General features: G+C 48.0%; 10 protein-coding genes across 10 annotated transcripts; 2 read left to right on the top strand and 8 right to left on the bottom strand.

The window, feature by feature from the left end:
- Positions 1 to 481: 481 nt before the first annotated feature.
- On the bottom strand, positions 482 to 1,227 carry LY89DRAFT_687092 (uncharacterized protein). Its single transcript, XM_018215422.1, has 4 exons — positions 1,097 to 1,227; positions 908 to 1,039; positions 644 to 827; positions 482 to 589 (listed from the first exon to the last, which is right to left on the bottom strand). The coding sequence occupies exons 1-4, from the start codon at positions 1,107 to 1,109 to the stop codon at positions 550 to 552; spliced, it is 369 nt and encodes a 122-aa protein (XP_018068057.1). The 5' UTR covers positions 1,110 to 1,227; the 3' UTR covers positions 482 to 549.
- Positions 1,228 to 2,473: 1,246 nt separating this feature from the next.
- On the top strand, positions 2,474 to 3,530 carry LY89DRAFT_784578 (GroES-like protein; the record flags this gene model as incomplete). The annotated part of the gene is made up of 2 exons (XM_018222800.1): positions 2,474 to 3,407; positions 3,481 to 3,530. The coding sequence occupies 2 exons, from the start codon at positions 2,474 to 2,476 to the stop codon at positions 3,528 to 3,530; spliced, it is 984 nt and encodes a 327-aa protein (XP_018068058.1).
- A 146-nt stretch (positions 3,531 to 3,676) lies between these two features.
- On the bottom strand, positions 3,677 to 5,320 carry LY89DRAFT_736708 (acid protease; the record flags this gene model as incomplete). Its single annotated transcript, XM_018220166.1, has 2 exons — positions 3,677 to 4,938; positions 4,987 to 5,320. 2 exons carry the CDS (start codon positions 5,318 to 5,320, stop codon positions 3,677 to 3,679), a joined length of 1,596 nt encoding a protein of 531 aa, XP_018068059.1.
- An 88-nt stretch (positions 5,321 to 5,408) lies between these two features.
- On the bottom strand, positions 5,409 to 5,845 carry LY89DRAFT_145804 (uncharacterized protein). The gene has a single exon (XM_018205351.1). It carries the CDS (start codon positions 5,735 to 5,737, stop codon positions 5,510 to 5,512), a length of 228 nt encoding a protein of 75 aa, XP_018068060.1. The 5' UTR covers positions 5,738 to 5,845; the 3' UTR covers positions 5,409 to 5,509.
- A 1,032-nt stretch (positions 5,846 to 6,877) lies between these two features.
- LY89DRAFT_590742 (putative pyruvate decarboxylase) lies at positions 6,878 to 9,254 on the bottom strand (the record flags this gene model as incomplete). The annotated part of the gene is made up of 13 exons (XM_018209610.1): positions 6,878 to 6,967; positions 7,022 to 7,229; positions 7,278 to 7,564; positions 7,617 to 7,745; positions 7,791 to 7,890; positions 7,947 to 7,960; positions 8,025 to 8,230; positions 8,292 to 8,464; positions 8,511 to 8,535; positions 8,584 to 8,678; positions 8,770 to 8,983; positions 9,039 to 9,116; positions 9,173 to 9,254. The coding sequence occupies 13 exons, from the start codon at positions 9,252 to 9,254 to the stop codon at positions 6,878 to 6,880; spliced, it is 1,701 nt and encodes a 566-aa protein (XP_018068061.1).
- Positions 9,255 to 10,499: 1,245 nt separating this feature from the next.
- On the top strand, positions 10,500 to 11,813 carry LY89DRAFT_650651 (proline iminopeptidase). Its single transcript, XM_018212116.1, has 3 exons — positions 10,500 to 10,968; positions 11,030 to 11,477; positions 11,531 to 11,813. Exons 1-3 carry the CDS (start codon positions 10,755 to 10,757, stop codon positions 11,784 to 11,786), a joined length of 918 nt encoding a protein of 305 aa, XP_018068062.1. The 5' UTR covers positions 10,500 to 10,754; the 3' UTR covers positions 11,787 to 11,813.
- Positions 11,762 to 13,602, bottom strand: LY89DRAFT_650655 (polysaccharide deacetylase family protein). The gene is made up of 2 exons (XM_018212117.1): positions 13,127 to 13,602; positions 11,762 to 13,037 (listed from the first exon to the last, which is right to left on the bottom strand). The coding sequence occupies exons 1-2, from the start codon at positions 13,469 to 13,471 to the stop codon at positions 11,793 to 11,795; spliced, it is 1,590 nt and encodes a 529-aa protein (XP_018068063.1). The 5' UTR covers positions 13,472 to 13,602; the 3' UTR covers positions 11,762 to 11,792.
- Positions 13,603 to 13,739: 137 nt separating this feature from the next.
- Positions 13,740 to 16,823, bottom strand: LY89DRAFT_687098 (uncharacterized protein). Its single transcript, XM_018215423.1, has 4 exons — positions 15,701 to 16,823; positions 15,005 to 15,655; positions 14,588 to 14,946; positions 13,740 to 14,444 (listed from the first exon to the last, which is right to left on the bottom strand). Exons 1-4 carry the CDS (start codon positions 16,750 to 16,752, stop codon positions 14,155 to 14,157), a joined length of 2,352 nt encoding a protein of 783 aa, XP_018068064.1. The 5' UTR covers positions 16,753 to 16,823; the 3' UTR covers positions 13,740 to 14,154.
- A 467-nt stretch (positions 16,824 to 17,290) lies between these two features.
- On the bottom strand, positions 17,291 to 19,248 carry LY89DRAFT_720937 (putative monooxygenase). Its single transcript, XM_018218602.1, has 4 exons — positions 18,602 to 19,248; positions 18,347 to 18,549; positions 17,997 to 18,316; positions 17,291 to 17,945 (listed from the first exon to the last, which is right to left on the bottom strand). Exons 1-4 carry the CDS (start codon positions 19,162 to 19,164, stop codon positions 17,307 to 17,309), a joined length of 1,725 nt encoding a protein of 574 aa, XP_018068065.1. The 5' UTR covers positions 19,165 to 19,248; the 3' UTR covers positions 17,291 to 17,306.
- A 321-nt stretch (positions 19,249 to 19,569) lies between these two features.
- LY89DRAFT_650665 (amino acid transporter-like protein) lies at positions 19,570 to 22,213 on the bottom strand. The gene is made up of 14 exons (XM_018212118.1): positions 21,834 to 22,213; positions 21,684 to 21,786; positions 21,605 to 21,632; positions 21,421 to 21,501; positions 21,321 to 21,371; positions 21,256 to 21,266; positions 21,103 to 21,203; positions 20,926 to 21,049; positions 20,764 to 20,867; positions 20,502 to 20,704; positions 20,281 to 20,451; positions 20,012 to 20,226; positions 19,839 to 19,963; positions 19,570 to 19,783 (listed from the first exon to the last, which is right to left on the bottom strand). The coding sequence occupies exons 1-14, from the start codon at positions 22,128 to 22,130 to the stop codon at positions 19,673 to 19,675; spliced, it is 1,725 nt and encodes a 574-aa protein (XP_018068066.1). The 5' UTR covers positions 22,131 to 22,213; the 3' UTR covers positions 19,570 to 19,672.
- Between the last annotated feature and the right edge of the window lie 131 nt (positions 22,214 to 22,344).

Below are 22,344 nucleotides of genomic sequence, written 5' to 3' on the forward strand. Positions count from 1 at the left end.
CTGAGTATGCAGCCAATGTAGTCTATCGGCTGTCCTATCCAAGTACCTATGCCGATATAACTCGACGAGTGGGCAATTGATGCCGGATAACGACCTCTGCTCCCTAGAATCGAACCTCCCCGGCATGCTCGAGTTCTTCATCAGCATTTGCGTTTGTTATCCTTTCCAGTCGCAGACTCAAAGCATATCCTCGTGTTTCTGCTGCTACTGACAAGGAGCAACAGCACTATGAAGCCACAGATGGATCCATTGAACTGTGAGGAGGTGAATTTCTGGATGGAGCAAGCTTCAAGAACTTGCATGCCGAGACTCGCGTATCTCGGAGCCGACTTGGCAAGGACGTCGATTTTGATGGCCAAACATATGGGAAGTGTTCCGCTACGACTTGAGACAACCTGTCACAGATCCAGTTCGCAACAGGAAAGGATATCACTGATCTGAATGCACTTGCACAACACACAGAAAGACGGCACAACATAATGAGGCAGTATAATATCCATTGATAAACTATCAACCCTCATCTCGCTTTTATTCGCTTCCATCAACCATCTAGTAGTTGTTCAAGCTATCATGTTGACCCTGAGCATTTCTATTCCAACTCATCAGCACATTTCCTCTCTATCAACAACACAGGTATACATACGGGTCATACTGGTCCTGTCCCCCATACTGCTGATCATACAACTGCTCAGCATTCTGCTTCGCCACACGCTTGGCCTCGAAGCTATCCCACGCATCCTCTCCCTTGGTCTCAGCGAGCTTGTCGACCTCGGCACCTGCGAAGCCGGCGATCATTTCCTTGGCGAAGGCGTGGGAGACGGGCTTTCCTGTTGGTTGCACGTTTCGTTAGTCACTGATACTTGATGGAGAGAGTAATGGAAGAAGAGAAGAGAAGAGAAAGACTTACCCTCCTTGCGCTGACGATCCTCGAAATACTTCATGGCGCCGAAAGCAGCGGCACCGCCGACGACCTCGTGAGTCAGAGAGCCGGTGTTGTCGCTCTGTTGTTGAACGTTGTCGTAAGACGATTGAGCGTCATCTGTACCATCATCGATCAGTATTGCTACCCCTCACTCTCTATCGGCAGACGACTCACCCCAGCCGAACATCTTGACAGATTTATTGATTGAGGAAAAGGTTTGGTTTGTGGTTTGGTAGTATTGATTGATTTGATTGAGGTGTTGAATGCAGAGTAGGATGAAGAAGGACAGCAGCAGATGAGGGAAGAGGGGTCCTTCTTATCCTCCCAACCTACCTACCTACCTACCCCTCCTTGCCGCCACGCCAGCTGTCTCACATCCAGCTCCATAATTCCCTTTCCTTCTGGCACCGTCCAACACCACTAACCTCCCCTCGCTAGACAAGCTCCAAACGCGTGCCGCCAGCTCTGGATGACGATTCGCCTCGCCTTCTCCCGAAAAAGAAAAAAAGGAATCCAACTGAATCAATGCGGGCGTGAAACATCAAACTTGCTTGCACGTCAAGAAGGCCAAAGAATCGACTGACTGGCGAGCAGCAATCGAGGCTGTGCTGTTATGCTCATGCTATGGGGGATCAACGCAGCTTTCGAAACAGGAAAGTAAATTAGGCGTCATGCTGTCTGGTGGGGTAATGTTCAGGTGTTCAGGGGTTGAAGGTGTTCGGCTATGTCCCGTAGCGGTAGTGGTCGAGACCCTGAAACTCACTCTACGTAGCTGGAGATGTGATGTGGTGGCTGTGAGCAAATGCATGAAAGTTTCAGAGTATATGACAGGTCATATATTGCCTAATATAGGTGCTGTTTGATGCTGTTTATCAATGTTTGTTTGAGTTGGGGGTACAGCATTTCTGTGCTTTGACCCCGCGGTTAGGTATGACGTAGCGCATGCAAGCTTTGCCAATTCTGCGAGTGAAGCTTGAGTTGAGCTCTAGGACATGGCGCCAAGGGTGAGATTTCGCTCACTTCAAGAATCGATTCTTTACAATGCAAGGTCAAGTCAGATAAAAAGTACGTACCGCAAGTTACGAGCGAAGTACAACTCTTGAATCTCTCCGGAGAGACTTTTGTTAAATTTTTATTGGTTCGCGAGTTGTTATCGGGTTTTTCTTCTGGCATTCCTGATTGAACAATCCAGTGGATTATGTCATACACAGCTCCTGGCCAAGACAGCGGAGCGGAGCGGATATTGCGGTGCGACTGAACTTCCACCAAGCTGGAAAAGGATAACGTCCCTTCCACTCTCCTTCTATCTTCGCATTTCGCACCTGCATAGCCCAATTATGTGCTTCAAAAAGCTTTACCCAGCGAATCAGGTTGCAAGTGTACCTGAATCCGAACTTATTAAGCAAACTTGCAGCCTCTCTCCCTTTGTCAGCCCGCTCCGTCTTCCACCCCTCACCTCAAGATCTTGAGTAGATCGAGATATATAAACCCAAGAACCAACCGCTCTCTGAACAAGATGTTCACCTCATCCCCTCCCCATCACCCCTCAACATGGCTGAGAAAGAAACAACGCTCGCCCTCCAACTAACTCGCCCCTCCCAAACCACACCACCAACACTCACCCTAATCACGCTCCCCATCCCCACCCCAAAAGAAGGACAAGTCCTCGTCCGCATCCACGCCTCCGCCATCCAACCTTCCGACATCCTAAACACTCAAGGCGCCTTCCCCTACACCACCTTCCCCCGGGTCCCCGGCCGCGACTTCGCCGGGACCATCTTCTCCTCTCCCTCCGATCCTTCTCTCATTAACCAAGAAATCTACGGCACCTCAGGAAACACGCTCTCATTTACCTCCGACGGCGCACACGCAGAATATATCCTCGTCCCCTCGACAGCCGTGGCTTCTAAGCCGACGAACCTAAGTTTCGCACAGGCTGCAACGATCGGAGTCCCGTTCACGACCGCTGCGCTCGCGGTCAAGAAAGGCGAGGTTAAGAGCGGAGAGCGGGTTCTGGTACTCGGTGCCAATGGAGCGGTGGGGAGTGCTGCTGTTCAGATCGCTGGGGCGAAAGGCGCGAAGGTGCTCAAGGGAGTAAGAGGTCCTAAGGGCGACGTCGACACGGGCGCTGACCCGGAATTATCTGCGTTGAAAGAGCCGGTGGATGTAGTGATCGATACGGTGGGGCAACCGAGCCTGACGGCCGCGGCGGCGAGGAAGTTGGGGAGAGCGGGGAGATTGGTGTTTATTGCTGCGCCGAGGAGTGGGGAGACGGTGTTGGGGATCGAGATGGTGGATTTTTATCGGCTGGAGAAGAGGGTGGAGGGGATTAATACGTTGCTTTATGGGATAGAAAGTTTTGCGGAGGAGTTGAGGAGCATGAGTGGGTTGTTTGAGGAGGGGAAGTTGGTGGTGGGGGAGGGTTGGACTGAGGTTCCGCTTAAGGAGGGGGTGGACGCTTATAATAGGGCGGGGAAGAAGGGGGGTGGGAAGGTTATTTTGGTTATGGATTGAGATAAAGATGTTGAACGAGAAAAATGTGATCACATGCAGAACAGGTATTGACAAGTTCATATCCACCGAGGACAGACCGAATATCATTAAGTGAGTGTCTGTCTAATCGACCATATCATACCATGCTGTATTTACTCTCTGCCATTATGCTTCCATTCCATGCTGCTGTAAAACGCCGAAATACAAGTCCAGGGGTATTCCCAATTTTTGTCTCAACAATCTTTACATATCTATCCCCAATTATGCGAGAATGAAAGAAGCTCCAAGAACAGTAAATACAGACGAGATACCAAGCACGAAGAGGGCCTTGATATCGAAGGCAGGTACGGTTCCAGTAGCAGCGCTCTTGCTCGTGTTTGACGTCGAGGCACCTGTACCAGTTCCTGAAGTAGATGTTGTCTTCGAGCCATCTGTAGTCGCAGTTCCAGTAGCACTGGTAGTCTTTGGACCACCACCACCTCCTAGGATGCCAGTGTTTGTCTCAGTGACCTGCGCACTGCTCGCCACACCGCTCACATTCGGGATAGTGGTAGCGCTAGCTTGGAACTCCACAATACTGCTTGTCGTAGAGTTGAAGTTTGTCTGAGCGAGCGCAATGAGGTTGTTCTGTAGATCATAGACGACGTAGGCGGATCGGAGGAATACATCGCCGAGGATATATGGCCCATCTGATTCCTCGCTGTCTCCGGGCATGATACCAAGTGCACACGTGCCTCCACTTCCACCGGTGCCTGGGTCGATGCCACCTGTCGAGAAGATCCCGGTGAGATCGAAAATCAGCTCGTTAGCTGGGACGGCGATAGTGAGACCGCTTGCGCCACCGAAGCCGAAGTTGAATGTCATGTCGGGATTGTTATCGCGGACTGAGCAATCAACGTAGGCATTTCCATCCTCGTCCTCTTCAGCACCAATCGCATTGTAGATATCTTCGACGAGACGGTTGGGGAGGTATGTGAGAGTAGTTCCGGAATCCAAGATGGCTGGTGTTTGGTAGCTTGAGATGGTAAAATTCGTAGTATTACCTGCGTTGGTAGTAATCCCAAAGCCAGTCATAGCGACAGAGAATTCGGCGTAGACTTGCGTACCATTCGAATACTCATCAGGAACGATGGGGACTTGGAGAAGCTTGCCATGGTACTTGTCCGCATCAAGACCGCCAAAGATAATGGAACCCGTGGATGCCTCGTAGTCATTCAAATACAAGCTGTATGACTTGGTGTTGATCAAGCCTTGTGACATCATTTGATCGATAATGCTGGGATAGATAAAGCCGTCACCATCGGTAGAGTCAGAGGCCTCGTTCTTGTCGTATCCAATACCCATCAATCCAGTTTGAAGAGTAACATTGTATGCCAGTCCCATCTCCAATGCCTTGATTGTAGAACCACCAATGGTGAAATCGTCCGTAACGTAGTCGCCCTGTGCACCACTGTTGTCTGCGTATGAAATGTCGAATCCGTTGGCATCGACGACCTTGAATGAAGAGGATTTGGAAGAATCGACTGTGAATCATTAGCAGTTATCATGAAATGGAGCAGAGAAGTTCTTACAAGTGCTGGCGCAACCACCAGTTCCATCTTCCTCTTGCAAGGCTGGGTCGGTACATAGATCGGCGGTACTAGACATCAACCAGACATCGCTGCTGCCGGTGTCGATGGCCAGAGTTTGAGTCTGGGGAGGAGTTCCAACGCTGACTTGGGCAATGTAGTCGCCACCAGTGAAGTTATTAGCCAGAGATTCGGTGATAGTGGCGCGGGTCGAAAGAGATCTCTTCTTGATATTCTTCACGCCTTGAGATTTGGCAATGCTCATGGTAAAGGTAGCAGAGGCGCAAGAGCCCAGAGCTGCGATCGCAAGGATCGAAGAGATCGAAGGGAGCTTCATGATTGTTGGAGTTGGTTGGAATCTCCTGTTCGAAGTAGAAGTTGATGTACCCCGCGTATGTTGTTTGTGGCTTCGGACTGATGCAGATTCTTGGTGAGACAACAAAAGCAAGAAGCTTCAACTATTGGAAAGAAGAAAGACACGAAGGTGACAAAGGTGAAGGGGAAAGGAAGTTTAAAGAGGCAACCGTCAAAAGATGGGAGTCATGACGGGCAGGCCAGGCCTCGGCGCGGTACTGACGTCTAAGGTCCATGGGATTTTCGCATCTGGCCTGGACGGGGATCGGACGGGGATGTCGCTCCAAGCGTGAGCTACTGCGAGTCTAACTGGACAAGCCACTTCTCCCATGCTGGACGGGACGGGAGCGATTGGTCTGAAGATGCGCCGTAATGCAGGAGAAGAACAAAGACCAATCATGCACAGATCGTCGGCGGTGATTGCGTGGCTGAAGGGGCGAAAATTGAGGGAGGCCAGATGTTGTTTGCTTCAAGCTTTTTACGTGAAGACGAGAAGAGATGGGAGATGATGTTGGGTGCTGCCTCACTCGCTTCGCCCAACAAGGTTTCGTACCAAGCAACAGTCATGCCAAGATCGACATGGGGAAGGCACGTGTGGCACAGTCCCAAAAACTGCCTGGAATACGATCGCCCTTGGCCCGATCCGGCAGCTGTTTGACAGATTTTTATTCCGAGCACATGGTTCTATTCATCCCCAAATTACATCAAAGAGATGATGGTTGGTTGGTGTGTTCTTGGCATCTAGTTTGAGCAGGAGGATATCAGGCAAGTGCCTAAAATATAAATCCTAGTTTTTCTTCTCTGCTCGGTATCCAATTTGAGCAATTACGGGAGTGGGTGTTTACCGTTATATCAATCTCCTTGCTCTTTCAGCTGTGGCTGTGCTCATGGCCTCGTTGGGATTACATACTCAATGCAAAGAGTTCGCCCCTTCATTGAAGGGCGTAATGACAGCTCCAACAGAAGTAATTTACCTTGTATTGCAACGGGTCGACTCGGCAGTTCCGTTGTGGAGGAAGAGTTGATGTTACAGTCAAAGATCCTCATTTAAGCTTGTTTCTAGCGAAATGAGAAGATCCAATTCCATGGAAGGAGAGCTGCGCGAGTCACGTGTTAAATCCTTCTCTGACAGCCTGCCCAGGTGCTTCAAAAGTGCACTAGCACCAAGTCCACATTGAGAGCTTCAAAATTTATGTCTCTTCCTACAGATCACTTGGTGGCTCTTTTTGCCAAAGCTCCGAACGTGAATGCTTGACCACGTGTTTTATCACACGTGATTGGAGATCCTCTCTGCTCCACCTGCAGTCACTGTGCCAGTCCAAGAAGGAGCTCTGCACATTGACCAACCGGTTGCTATCTGTGTGCTAGTTTAAACTACCTCCCGGACGAAGTTTCACCTGTCGACTATCACCGGAATTTGAGAGCATGCAGAGAGCCAGACAAATTGTCCGTCATAGAGTTGAGATTAGTTAATTGCTTGACAAGAACACCATCGCATGCCACAACTACTCCATCATTACTCTTCACCTCTTCATCTCGACTATTTGTTCCTATTAAACTCCTCAATAGCAGCCGTGGTCAAAACAACCGACTGCGGCGCATCATCCGGCTCCAAAATCAACTCCACAATCTATTTCAAATCATTAGCAAACATCCTCTTTTCAGAACAACTATCTCCACTCACTTGTGTATATTTCGCCTCGTTGAATTCTTCATCAGCCAGCACAGCATCCAACTCATCCGGAGTCTTGACCAGGAAATGCTTTGTTTTGAAACTGGGTCCAAAAGCTTGGAGCAAGGCACCATAATCCCAATTCGGGACATCGTTGTACGGGGCTTTCATCCCATGAATCAGACGCTCAACAGTGTACCCGCCGTTGTTAAGCAGGAAACTATGTCCATCAGCCTCTCCCAACCCACAAGAGAAATTCAACGCTCACATAGTAGCCCTAACTTCATGCCTCAACAAATCCGAAAACGCCTGCACAGTCAGCTGCAGACTGCCCTCCCCAGTAACCAGGATGCCCCGCTCGACACTCCCGTTCTCCTTCCCGGCCACGAAAGCACCGACGGCAGCAGCGGTTGCGAAGCCAATGCTGCCGAAGATCGTTTGGTTGAACATCTTGATGTTGTCACCGTGCTGGATACTGGAGGAGGGGATGCCGAAGGCGGACGTACCGGTTTCGGCGATCACGAGGTCGTTGGAGCGGAAGTAGGGCCCGAGGGTCTATGTATTGTGTTAGCCGAGACGGGATTGAGGGAGAGGAGGTGAGACGGACAGCCCAGAGGTAATCTTGCGTTAGGTGTGAAGGACGGGAAGAGGGTGCGGCGTATGGGGTCCAGGATAGGGTGTGGGATTTAGTGGATAGTGGTTCAGAGGAAAGATTCGAGAGGAGTGCTTCCAGGACCTAGAACAGTGAGCTAAGTTACTGAGTTTGGAACAGAAGACGTACGTATTTCATCTTAACATCATACCTCACCCCCGCAAATTTAACATAAAACCGCTGAAAATCAACAACAGCCTCCTCCTTAACCTGCTCGGTAAACTCTCCCCTAAATCCCTTTAGCGCCGTCCACCTCCTCTTCCTCCATATCAAAGCAGTACTCACGTATTAAAATCACTCTAAACACCCCTCACATTAGCACAATTTACCCACCTCTCATCAATAGCAGCGAAGAAAACATACAGGATAATTCCCAACCCACAAAACACAATCCGCGCCCTCGACCGCCTTCTTAATCTCAGGCAACGACCCGGACCCTCCATACACGCCTCCAAACGTCTTCAAATTCTCCGTTATGCCGCCTTTCCCCATCGAGGTGGCGAAGTAGACGAATCCTGTTTTCTTGATCAGGGCTTCGGTTTCGGGGATCACGTTGTGGCGGATGGCTCCTGGCGGTTGTCTGTTAGCAACGGGGTGAGTGAGAAAGGGGGAGGGGAGGGGAAAAGGTACCGCCGTCAACGATTATGATGGGGGATGAAGCTGCGTCGAGTTTGGCGCGGATTAGGGAGACGACGTGAGTTTCGAGGTCGGGGATGTTGGGTGGGAGGGCGGTGGTGAGGGGGAAGGAGAGGTTGATGGATGGGGTTGATTGGAGGGCGACTTCGGTTGGGATGCCGATGTATCTCATTCTCATAAGTCTCGAGCTTGAGTTGGAGGAGAGGTGCTTACACTGGTTGAGAGTAGAGAAGCATTGCTAGACTCGTCGTTAATGAAAATTCTAGGGCAGAGGAGAGGAACTTACCATTAAGCACCTTATCAATCTCACTCGCCGCCGTCTTCGCATCATGCAACACCACACTCGCACAAGTAATATGCCTCGCCATCTCATGATACACACTACCACCTCATCAACATCCATCCATCCATCCTCACCTTAACCCCTCCCCTCCCAAAAAAAAACAACAAAGAAAATAAAAAACAAACTCACTCAAACTTCCCATCCCCAACCTCCCCCAGCGAATGATGCATAATATTCCTCCCATGCTGCGCCGCCTCGGTCGGATACCCCACGATATGCACCACGGGCACGAACTCGCAGTACGCGCCCGCGATGCCGCACATATTGGACAGCTCGCCTGGGCCGAAGGTCGTGACCACGGCGCCGATGCCGTTTATTCGCGCGTAGCCGTCTGCTGCGTAGCCTGTGGGGATGAGTGAGTGTGTGTGTGAGTGAGGGAAAGGGAGAGGGAGAGGTACCGGCGTTTAGTTCGTTGGGGTTCCCGCGCCAGGTGAGGCCTGCTTTGGGGACTAGGTCGAGGAGAGCGAGTTCGTAGTCTGTTGAAGGCTTAGTTTGATGTGCTGGGAGGCAGGAAGAATGGAGGTGGATTTACCTCCTGGTACTCCGAAGACTGATTTGACTCCGAGCTGCTTGAGGCGCTCGAAGATGTAGGATCCTACTGTTATCTCAGACATTTTGAAAGGATGTTATGTCTTGCCTCTGAATTGAAGAATGAAGTGAAACTTAAAAGACAACGGAAAAAAATTTGTAGAGGAAAGCTCTGTTTTATATTCCCTTGCAGCTTTTCATATTTCCGGAGGAGGCAATCAGCGGTTCCATGCCCAAAGCTGCATACTATCCAACCTCTGTCGGTCCCTTCCATGCTATGCCACTTTGTTTCTCGATCGTCGTCATCGTCCCCCTAAACACCCACTAGCACGCAGTCTCTGATCCAAATATCCGGTCAAAATAACTTTATTCGGATGACATGTGCAAGGGGAGGATAAGTCATCAACGTGTACATGCTCGTTTCTGATGCATGTTGATGATTAATTCATCAGTCGCGTCGTCGATTGGATACCTGTAGATGAGGCTGCATTGCGCCGACAAAGCTTCGAGTTGACAAGCTTCGGTGGCATGCATGTTATACGGTAGCTGCAGAAGTGGCGCTAATGCGGGGTTCTTGGCAGGGAGCCGAGTTTGTGATCTGATGCCTGCAGAACGAGCTATTGGCCAATTCGTTCATCGGCTTTGAGATTCGTGATTACAGGATGTGGGATGGGATAAGAATGAACGGTACTCGCTAGGTTTGTCGAGGGGTAAATGGATCTGGTGATGACAAAGACAGGCTTAGTCACGCAAGCAGCAGTGATACAAGAGAATATCATGCAGTGCAACCTGATGTTTCATATTATTGCCATGGGCGATTACATATTGGAATTCGGAAACTCTATTATCGCATTGCCAGGAAGGAATCTGACATGAATTCAAGGATAACCGACAAAGCGCTCCACACATACGTCCCACAGTCCTTCGGAGGGCTATGCGGACTGATGTGACTGCGGGGCCTAGGGAATATAATGGTTGGCCGAGATAGCAATGTAGAATTTGGGCACCCATGGATGGACACACAGAAAGGGAAAGCTTCTACCAGACCTGAGACAGAGGTCAGAAACATGAAGTCCTTGAGGTGTGTGACTATCTGAGGACGGAGAATTAATCTCGGCTAGAGGAGTTCATCTCCGCCTGTCTTTTTCTAGGTATAATTAATCGTTTGTCAATTCTATAGCTGCAATGTTGTGAATATGAAATTCTTTGCAGTGGGCAAAGCTGGCGTTGGAAGATTCAGGGGCTTTAGCGAGCTCCTACCTACCAAGGTAGGTAGGTAGCCTGGCCGTTTAGGCGAATTAATGTTCCTGATTCCAGTTCACTCGAGTCGACAACAGAACATGAACAACCCTCTCTGCTATGCCTATAACAATGGCAGCACGAGGAAAGTTCTACGAAAGATCTCACGTGATTAGATCAAGGCAAAAAGTTAGGGCCATTCTCGAAAACATCTCTGATTCGCGGGCGCCGTCCCAGCTATCCTCGATTACCGACTTCCCCGGCTTATCAGAACGGCGAACTTTACACACTTCTTCAAGCTACAAATCGAAGTGGCAGCTTTACAACCATGTCAAGAGCCCAGCGTCATGTATTCTCCCAAGGTCACCGAAGGCACAGTCGATTTCGATATTCCGGCAGCGGGAAAGCCCTGCAAAACTTGGTACAAAATTATCGGGGACCTCTCTTGCGGGATCACCCCACTCATGATAATCCATGGCGGACCAGGTCTCACGCATCACTATCTTCTTCCTCTGACAGATCTTAACGAGAAGTTTGGAATTCCCCTCATATTTTATGATCGTGAGTACTTCTGAGATTCCGACTTGCTCGTATTATATCATACTCATCACAAGAGCCACAGAACTAGGAAATTGCCTCTCCACGCACCTCCCAGAGAAGATGGGCGACGAGTCTTTCTGGACAGAGTCCCTCTTCCACGCCGAGCTTACAAACCTCATCTCAAAGCTCTCTTTGCATAGCTACGATGTCCTCGGCCATTCTTGGGGTGGAATGATGGCATCAACATTTGCTGGGAGCCAGCCAAAGGGCCTTCGGAAATTAATTTTGTCAAACACAACCGCAACAGGAGATGCTTGGGACGAGGCATATGCTGAATATAGGCGGAAAATGCCTCAAGATATCCAAGAGACGATGAAAAAGCATGAAGATGATGGAACAACCCACTCTGTTGAATACAAGGAAATGATGGATGTTTTTAATGAGAAGCATTTTTGTAAGAAGCTGCCGTTTCCAGATTTTCAGACGAGTCTCGAGTGGAAAGCTAAGGATATGACTGTTTCTTTGACGATGTGAGTAGCTGCCCCCCGATCGTGTCTTGCTCAACTTATCAACTTTCTCCTAGGCATGGTCCTAATAAGTGGGTTGTGACTGGAAGCATGGTTTCTTGGACTGCCGTCCCGGTCATCAAAAATATACTTGTTCCGACACTGGTAATCAATGGCATAGACGAAGGTGCAAGTGATGAGGCAATTGCTCCATTTGTGGAGGGTATTCACGACGTAAAATGGGTCAAGCTTCACAATTCGACTCACATGCCACACTGGGAAGAAAAGGACAATTACTTGCAGATTGTCGGACAATGGTTACAAACTAGATAAAGAAAATCAAACTTTTCCAGCCAGCTGCTTTTTCTCCGCCAGCCAAGCCGTTGCAATCTGTTCATGAGTACAAAATTCCACCTGATCTCCAAATCCCTGCAGCCATTGGATAACACGCTCAGACATGCCAATGATGTGTGCCATCCCACTGGTGTCGGGATGCATCAGAATGGGGAATATGAAATCAAGAGACTCGGTTCCTTCCTTGCCGTTGTCCCAGAGCCACATGAACTTGTCTTTCCACATTTGTTCGACGACACGAGTTGATACGTAGCCCATGCTATTTGCCAGATGTGGGAGGTACTGTAGTGGCATCATGTCTTCGTTGTACCAGCCGCAAGGTATCTCCACGAGTGGGTGCAAACCATCGGGATAAGATTGAGATGCAATTGAAGTCGGCTTCAACCACGAGGAGGCCGGTTGGGAGAAATCTATCCTCTTGATCGGCGGGTCGCTAGGCGTGAAATACGGCTGCGAGTCGTGGTGCATGAGTGAAGTATCGTAAAGAAACTCGTGCTGGCGCAAAAGCTTGATGGTGGTTTCTCGGATCGTATACATTGGCGCGCGATATCCACGAGGTTTCTTTCCCACGAGCTTGGTAGCGACTTCAATGCATTTCTTGAGAACGTCTGTCTCTTGCTCTTCTGTCATCTGATAAATCCCTTCGTGTGAGTATCCATGAAGCCCAACTTCGGCGCCGGAATCGACAACTGCACGAGCGGATTCTGGAAAGGTCTCAATTGTGTGGCCAGGGATGAACCAAGTGACTTTGTCGGCAATGCCATACTTTTTCAGAATCGAAAGAAGGCGTATTGCGCCTACTTGACCAGCGAAGATTCCGGAGCTGTAATCAGCCATGTTGTTATCTGGATGGCAACCAGTTCCAAGCCAGTGTGACACTGCGTCGAAATCAAACGAGAGGGCGACCTTCACTTTGCGGCGACGAGTAGACGGCATGCTTTGAGGAATCGTTATTTGGGACTCAGCAGAGGAATCAGTCTGGCCAATGACCTGGTACTCGCAATCTGTGGGCATTCCTCCATTCACTGGCGCCATATCTTGTGGACAGGAGCTCATGACGATTATTAAATCCGTTTCGGCTCGGAACAACACATACTGTCCCTTCTCGCTGGTGGGCACTTTGATGTCTAATTGTCCACGGTGATCGATCGCAACGTTCATAAAGAGATTCAATGGATCTGGAACCCAGTCATCCGCGATTTTGAAATCAGGAAACCCATCTTTCAAAGCCTGAGAATGTCTGTCAGTAGTGCTCGACAATGATTCACTGATTCCAGCTTTTCAGGAGATACAAGAAATCTTGAGTTTCTGAAGCTCACCTTATGCATGTTGTCCGTGCAATTATCATGGCAACCATCATATCCTTGCATGCGGTATCTTTCGGCATCACAAGCTGACCATATTATATCATGAACACCTTTAGTCGTATCCTCGGTCAAAGTCAAGATGGGCTTCCTTCGTGTGCTGTATAGCTTGTCGCCTTTGGCGATTGACACTTTCAAGAGGATGGTCCTTGTGTGGACCATGGAGAGAAAGTCATGAGGGTCGCTTGGGTTGAAAGCCCAAAAGTCCACAACTTGCTTGCCATGAGTGTTAGAAACTTTGATGTCTTGCCCCTTCTTAACGGCAAAAGCAACAGCCTTCCGTGCTGGTATGATGGTCATGTTGAAGACTTGTGGATTCTGGATTGGAATTTGAGAGACTATTCTTTTCTTGATACTCAGCCAATCAGCTGAATAGGTAAGTCAAATGGACGCTGGTGTGAAAAAACTGAAGAATTGAAGAAGAGTTGAGGTCATGTCAGCCCGTCCCACCTTTGGCGTATTGTGCCATATGCACCCCGTAACCCCATAATTCGGTTACCGGGAGCGGCGACGAGCATTGGCGGCGGTCTATAGAAATAACATTTGATAGGACGAAATACTAGCAGATAAGATAAGGGAATCCTAGTGACGGCGAACTTCGCCGTTCAGTCTGGATCGTCGTCCGCCGATGGGAGGGGTACAATATTTGGTTGTTGAAAAGGTGAATATTTGCTCATTATTGCTCACCCCCACTTCTCGCAAATGAGAGCCAATCGCGGCCACAAAGGCAACTTGCTTACTCAGACTTCTATAGACTACAATTGTCCCTACTAGGCTGGTAGCATAACACAGCTCCTCTGCTCACGAGTTGCATGAAAGTATTCGTTAGCAAATTCACATCGTGGCTTGGAGACTGGACAAATGATAAATAGTCGTACAATACATGGTATTTCTCATAGGCTATAGCTGTAGAACGTCTACTCGGATAAGTGACGAATGAAGCAAAGTCTCCCTTTGCAGCCTGGTACTGAAGGTAGAAGCCCTTATTGTGAAACCCTGTCTCCAGACACTCGTAGGTCTTGTTCTTTGAGTAGTGACATCGCAGGACTATCGGGGCCGGTTCCATGGATAACAGCAGACAATCCCTTCCAAAATACGGCATCCAACCTCATCGTAGCAAGCCTGGCTAGTGGCCATGCCCTTGCCTGAGCTCGTAAGGTGTTTCTCCATTTGCCAAGGAGAGCCTTATTTTGATGTGCAATCCCTGTCGTTGGTGATTGTGCGAAGCTGAGCAAAATGAGACTTGATATATAACATAATTGATATCTCGCGTCTGTGGAAGATCATTGTGAGGTTAGCGAAAGTCCACAAGCTGAAGAGCTAACCGTCATTGATATGCGCAATCTCTCAACTGTTCTAACATTGTAATAAAGACACCAAGCCACAACTCTCTGGAAAATGTGGGGTCGATCTTACATTGAGGCCAGAAGTTCGCAAAATGTCTTGGTTTCAGTGAACTGATAATCTCGGTGCCTAACTTGGAGCAAATGTATGTGTTTTCAAAGATCGTTGAAACTAGTTCTCTAGTTCCTTCGTCTGGTGATATGGTCTGGTATGACAAATGGCGCAGGAGAGCTCGGTATATGAGTATTTCAAGAGTCAAGTGAGATAATCGCAAAGCAGCGCATTGTTCAAGGTCATCGTCGTCCAAGGTTGACAACTTCGCAGACAGAACCGGAAGAGTCTGCCTCCAAGTCTCGATTCGTGCTCGTAATGACTGAGCGCGAGCTAAAATTGCGTCCAAAGACGGTGACCCACGTGCTGCTTTCAATGTACTTTGTAGATTCAGTTAGTAAGCTACTTGCTACTAAGGTCTAATTTTTCGGTACTCACAAAAGTCGACTCAGTACTTCGGCAGCAATTGTCGATAAGCTGCATAGAGCAATGAGAATGGGAATCTGCAAGTTGACGTATTCATTGGTTTCCTCATCCAGTTGCTCATTCAAGTCGAAGTCATCCTTAGTAAGCTCCGAAACAGCCCAATTGTCATCGTTCAAATGTGATGGACGTCCAAGTAAGAGGGCATGCCAGGTGTGTTGAACATAAGTCAACCACCACAACCTCTTCCTCAATCGCATCTCATTAGCAGGTAGACGCCAGGCGGAAGGGTCCAAATTGACTCCTAGGCTCTCAGCAAGAGACAAAGCTGAGCAAGACAAGGCCCACGTGCTAGGTGGCTCTGCCACGGCGAAGTTCCGGGGAGGCATTTGGAGCAGAAGAAGACACAGTTGCAAAGACGAGAGATGTGAAGTGCGAGTGCAGCGAAGATAACTCCGATGCGCGATAGACCAGAGCTCCGTTGTGGACAACTGCAAGTATCCCTTCGAAACGCTCAGTTCGTCGTCCAAGAAAATGAAAGGCGCAGCCAAAGCGAATACAGCAGCTTGTATGCCGATGGGAAGTCCAACGCAACAGTAGTCTTCAAGATTTTTGAAGTCATTGACAGACAACACAGGAAATCTTGGATGAACAAATCGAACATATCTGTAGATATTAGTACCAACTAGCCAGACCTCCAAAGTCACTTACAAATTCAGTAGACGCGCACCGAGATCAACTGGCACGAGGCTTTTGAGGAGTCCAAGGTCCTCCAGCTCAGTCTTGCATCCTGAAAACATCGCCTCTGCAGTCTCCAAATCATCCTGACAGATGTTCTCGTCTGTCATCACAAACTGGATAGGGATATAGCCGACGGGAAGGGGTAGTCCTCCAAGGGTGCTGTTTTCAGCTGGCGGCTGTAGCTTCTCATCCCCCATGATATTTCGAAAATCCAGTCTAAACATTGGATACGTATCATTAATGTTGTACCGATGATAGCGGAGAAGGAACGGGTCTGACTCCCCAGATAGACCTATTACCTGATTCGAATAGCCTCTCCTGGAATCGATGGAGAACTCGTGCGGCCAGTCGAAGGCATGATTCGATTCTCTTCTGTCCCAGAGCCCCTGGATGAATCGATCCAAGTCATGTTCATCTCCAGAAACGTCTGGATTAGGGTCGCCGTTCATCCGTTCCATTGAGCTGTTTGTATATGAAGGAGATATATCGTCGATCGGAGGCACAGACTCGAGAGTGTATGCACCATTCCCGCCATTGTGTTGCTCGACTTGACGCACAATTTGGCCTTCTAACCCGGATTCCGTTACCCGATTGGTCGATGGTGGCTGATTTTGGTCAAATCCGCCAAGAGAGAAGTCCATGGAGGACCATTCAATTGCTAGAATATTAGATGGCGAGCCCAGATCATAGGTGTGTACACCATTCTGCCAAGTCGATGGAATTTGTGTAGTTGTAATAGAGTTGTCAAGGTCCGGACTAGACATTTGCGCTCCTTGACCATTGTCAAGCCTATGCTGCTGGGGTTTGGGAGCTCCACCCTGAACGCATGTCGGCCGCTCTTTTCTCAGAGGCTGCAAAACAAAAGTGCATGAGCGATTCAGTCTTTTGCACAGCTCACATGCCAAGTCGCCGTCTAGGATCTTACACTGTGTCTTCCTCGAGCGGCAAGAGTCACAGGGCCTTTGCTTCTTGGAACGGTATTTGCGACCGCCACTTCGTGCTTGTGTAGATCTATCAGCCATGAGAAGTATCTCTAAAGGGTGGGCTAGTCGGCCGGAGAAGGTAATAATATCCTTGATTTAGCAGAATACGGTATGCAGGAGGTAGAATTGAGGTGCTCGCGGCTGTTAATCGTCAATGAGGGTCGCAACAAAATTTGTAAGCAGGATTATCCCACTTTTAGTCTTCTCCCAGGCACCAATTCGCTTTGTTTCAGGGGTCCTTACTTTCGATCTGGGATTTTCTATAAAAATAGAGGAACAATAGAGGAAGTATCAGCGCTAACATCAGCTACTGTTTCATGGGTAAGTAAGATCTTAATTTGGGTGAAGTACCTCTGTCACATGGGTAAATAGTCACGTGTTTGGCATTACTTCCACATTTACTGTATCTGGTGCTTCTTGCCCACTCATCCTCTTTTCAATTTCAGATTTGATAAAGGAGTTCCACTGTATATATGCACAAAATCTCAGATTTTTCTGTGACGACCTCAGAACAGCACATGTGGATTCTACATTGCTCCCACTTTCATATGAAACTTGGACTTGCAATAGCTTCGAACTGAACAAGATGTCTCTTATTTATTCACGGGTGGATAATCAATCTCGTCTAAGTACCAGCTCGTGTCTCCGGCCTCTCTATCAGCAACAGTCCACCCATCGCCCAACCAACTTAGCTTTCCGTCTTCTCCTTTTTCATCGTCATTTTCGTAGCCATATTGGAAGTCCTCCCACCTCGGATGCTCTAGTGTCTTTCTCGCATGCAAGCTACTTCCCGGCCACAGTCCTACAACTTTATGATTCGTTTCTCCTGCTTTGTACCAGCTCGTACAGCCCTCGATATGTACTGTTCCAGGGAAGTATGCATCCATGTATTTCTCCCACTCATCCAATGACTCCTGGGTTGCAACCATACTCTTGATGTGTTCACGGGCAATTTTCTGCACCGCTTTGACAACGTACCCGATAATGCTCGCAAAAATGATGAGGAGAGAACCACCGCCAGTTGCCGGATTGGGCCCGCCAATGGTAAAGAAATTTGGAAAGTTTGGAATGGCGAGTGAGAGGTAGGCACTAGAGTACTCCTTCCACTGGTCTGAGAGAAGAATCCCATTGCGACCAGTGACCTCGAAACGGGGATTGAACGAAGTATCGAAGCCAGTCGCACAGACAATGCCGTCAACGCGCTGAGTTTTCCCGTCTGCTGTTGAGATCGACTACAAGATTATTAGCAGCAACACCAACATTATGACATTCGTAAGTCTTACATCTTTCATAATTTTCAAAATTGGTGAATTTGTAAAATGCACATTTTCCTCTACCAGCGCCTCTAGAAAGCCTGGCCCTGGAGTAAGTCTCCTGCACCCTGGACGAAATTCGGGCTTCAGTTGCTTGTAGATTTCAGGTTTCTTAGCTAACTTTAGCTTCATGTTCTCGATGACCCGCTGCTGTCCATCGATGGCTGCGGGCGTGCCAGGAAATAGACAAGAGTGGTCAAGGTTGATAAAGCGTTCAATCTCCTTGCGATATTTCCGATAATATTCTGAATCTTCGGAGAATCGTTTCAACTCTTCTGGGGAGTACGAGTCTATTGGCTTGTCAGTTCATTTGGCCGCACTCATCGCGGCGTTATTACAGTTTCCTGAATCTTTATCTCCTGCGATGGCTTGCTGTGTGGCAATTCCACCAAATGGCTCACTGATCCAAGTTCGACCACGTGTAAAGTGGAATACATCCTTGCACTTCTTTTGAAGATGAGGAAGAATCTGGATAGCAGACAATCCAGCTCCAATTAGAGCCACGGTTTTGTTTGAGTAGTCCCTGGCACGCGTAAGCACTTATCCTCCGGGTGTGTATTAGCTGTTGCACTTACCAAGAGTCATCCCAGTTTGCAGAATGCATGAGCTTTCCTTCGAAGTCATTAAGGCCCGGAATGCTCGGCCACTTCCAGTTGTTCAAACATCCTGTCGCATTGACCACGATATCGAAAGATCTGGTTTCAATCTCCCCACCCTTCCGGACTTTAACAGCCCATTCCCCTTTCTCCTCATTCCACTTCATTCCAAGCACCGTTGTCTCAAAACTCACTTTCTCTCTCACTTCATACTTCTTCGCTACGCCCCTCACATACTCCAAGATTTCTGCGCCACCAGAGAAGAATTTCGACCATTGTGTGTTCGGCTCAAACGTATATTGATACACATGGCTCGGAATATCGCATGCTACACCTGGATAACGATTCTCAAACCACGTTCCTCCAACATCGATGTTCTTTTCATAGATTTGTATAGCTGCACTAGGAACATAATGTCTGAGACGTATATAGAGACCGATGCCGGAAACATCTGCGCCGATGATAGCGATACGGAGAGAGCGCGGAGTATCAAGAGCGCGGTTTGTGAGGCGATAAGCTAGTTTCTCTTCGTAGCTACCCATGATGCTGATCAGATGGCGATATAAATGCAATAAGAGATTAAAGACTCATTGACGTATAAAAGATCCCATGAGTCGTCGCCCGGTTGCGATGGTTCCAGCAAGAAATATTAATTGGGGCTATCAGTTTACCGTTCGCCGAAGTTTGGCCAGACCTCACCAGATTCTTATCCGCCGACTTGAATCGATCACCTGAGGGATTTCAAGTTGATTTCCACGACGATAGCCTACTATTGGGAATAGGAATCTTATCATAGATCATTTTACTTTGAAAGCGTTGCCACGCCTTTTCCGTGTATCATACATTCAAGAAGAGGTTGATCGACCTTTGAAAAGAATCATATAGAACTACACTTAGTGATTTGGAGGTCGAGTATTGAGCGAAGCAATTTTCATTTGTTACCGTGTCGTTATATCCAAGAGAGCATAAACGCAGAACAAATAAAGCATCCAATAGATTGACATGTGTATCAAAAATCTGCTTTCATTTCGTGTCATCCTATAAATGCTCCTAATCTTCATGTTTCGTCTTCTTTGATCCCACCCATCCTTTGAGGGTTTCCCGGAAACCAACACTTGTATCCACATATGTGGCTTCATATGCATCAATGACAGGGCGTTCCTAAATCAAAGTTATCAGCATAGACTTTTCTCTGTGCGAAGAGTGGAGTACTGACCCAAACCAAATCCAGCTCGGAGGCTTTCACAGTCTTGGTTCTCTTCACAATCTTCCATCCGAAATATGCGACAAGCACGAAGAAAACCATTGTGTAATACGAAAAGAATGTTCCAACATCCCACCCTGCAGCACAGGTTAGTCTGAGCAAATCAATAGGAGCGGCAAACTTACATCCTCCGGGCAAGAAAGTTGTGTAGCCGTAGCATGTCACTGTGAATGTCATAGCGCACATTCTGAACCACCCGCAAAATGGCTGTGCCCATCCTTTGTAAGGGAGAGTGTTCCTGTCGAAACCTTGCGCTTTCATACCACGGTAGAAGAAGAGGTATATTACACACATACACAAGTAGTCGATTACTTGAGATGCTTGAGTAAGATTTGCAAGCCTGTGTGTATCACTTAGTCTTTGATAACAGGAGAAATGGGAGGGGAAGACGTACCATGTGATGACCGTTGCCGTACCACTTCGAATCTGAAGGAAACTCAAGAACGGGAAGATCATGACAACACAGAAACAATAGATGGGTATTCCGTTCTTTGTGCACTTTCGCAAGAACTTTGGTGCATGGCCATCGAGAGCCAAAGCATAGAGAGTTCGAGATGAACAGTAGCTAAAATGCCATGTTAGCTTGATTCCTGCTCCATTGGGTGATATATATACACGAAAGAATTGCCAGCTGAAAACATGCTCGTGATAAGTAGTGCATTGGTGAGATGAGGCAGGACCCCAATCCCAAGATTCTGCATGGCAATCACATATGGAGATGCTGCGGCCGATCCACTTGCACCATTCACCGAGGGACAATCTCCAATTCCCCCATAAGGAGCTCCAGTAAGTATACAGTTGATTGTTATGTCGTTGTACTAAAGGTTTTATCAGTCAACTATGTTAGGCATTTCCAACTTGTGTGAATAGACTTTACCGGAATCACGATACCAACGGCGATTGCTGATCCAAGGAAGAAGAATCCAAAGCGCCAATACAGTGAGTTATACGCAGTCTTAAGGGTCTTGCGTGGGAATGATGCTGCCATCGGCATTAGTCACCTATACCGCAAATCGAATAAGGGAGCTGGACTCTATACCTTCACCGGCTACCATCGCCACATATTCAGGTCCTGTGACAACAAATGCAGCTTCCCAAAGACCCGCTAGAAAACCCTCAGAGCGACCCAAAGAACCAGTAGTAACATACTCAGCAAAGGCACCCTATCGACAAATCGTCAGTCTCTTCTTCTGCCAAGTTAGGTTGGGTTTCGTACAGGAGTCTTCCAATACCTGAAGCCATAGGCATCATGCTCTGGATTTCCGCCAACCATTGTGATGAAAGTGAAACAAAACACAATACCAATGAGGAGGACCTGTGCATGAAATGAGCTACTTGATGAGTTGATTTTGGACTTGGTGAGACTTATTTCCGGTAGACCTAAGTTTCTCCAATTACTATGGTGCTTCAGGACTCTTATTCAAAGACACTTACAACCAAAACTCTGTCTCTCCGTAATATTTCACCGAGAAGATGTTGATCAACCTAAAGATATCAGTTGCGCTTTCACATTGAGATTGCATCAAAATCTTACGCATAAATGGCGATGCAGCCAGCACAGACAGCGGCAACGGGGATGTCGTCTCTCCAAAAGGTCAGGACAAGATTGATGGCACTGTACTAGACGTCAGAAAGTTAAAATGGGTCGGTTGTCATCAGATAAAGAGAAATCGCAACGCAGCAAAATTAACCACACGGGAAATGCAATAGCAACCAACCTAATTTCAAAAGGTATGGACACTGCTTCTATCATTCTGTCAGTACTCATGCTCTACTTTGGCGACCTTCCGCTCTTGCCGTATAAGAAGAAATTCCAGCCGAGCATAAAGCCAAAAGACTCATCGACCCATTTGCTACCCAGTCGAACGAAGCCACCAGAGACTGGCATGAAAATGCTCATCTAAGTCGGATTAGCAGGAGTTTGTCTTTGCACCGGGAACAATGTACTTCAGCCATGCAATTATTTACAGTTCCCAAACAAAAACAATAAATGATAAATCCGATCAACAGAGACCCAGGGCCACCTTCGATCAAGCCCCAGCCAATCGATACAAACAATGCTGTTCCAACTGACCCTCCAATGGCCATCATCTGGATTTGACGGCCAGAAAGTCTACGTTTGAGATCATCAACATTTTCTGAGACTACCAATGTCTCACCCATATCGTCTTCAGCTGCGGTATAAAACGGCGTTGCATTCTTTTCGGAGGAGCTGCCCTCATGGTTGCTGTGAATGTCTGCCATGACAAAGTAAGTCTTACAAAGAGAACTTAGAGAAAAGTGAAAAAAAAAGAAAACCTAGCAACACATCCGTGCCAGCTCCTCACCCTTATGATTGATCTTCAATTAGCTCTTCTCCTCAATTGCTCGATAGCTAAAGATCCAAGCTGACGGTAAGGGAGAATCTAGATGCTTTGGGGCACGGGCGATAAGCGAGACCACCAACGCCCATGTTCAC

The sequence above is a fragment of the Mollisia scopiformis genome, assembly GCF_001500285.1.
Source record: "Mollisia scopiformis unplaced genomic scaffold LY89scaffold_18, whole genome shotgun sequence".
In the NCBI taxonomy this organism is placed as follows: Eukaryota; Fungi; Ascomycota; class Leotiomycetes; order Helotiales; family Mollisiaceae; genus Mollisia; species Mollisia scopiformis.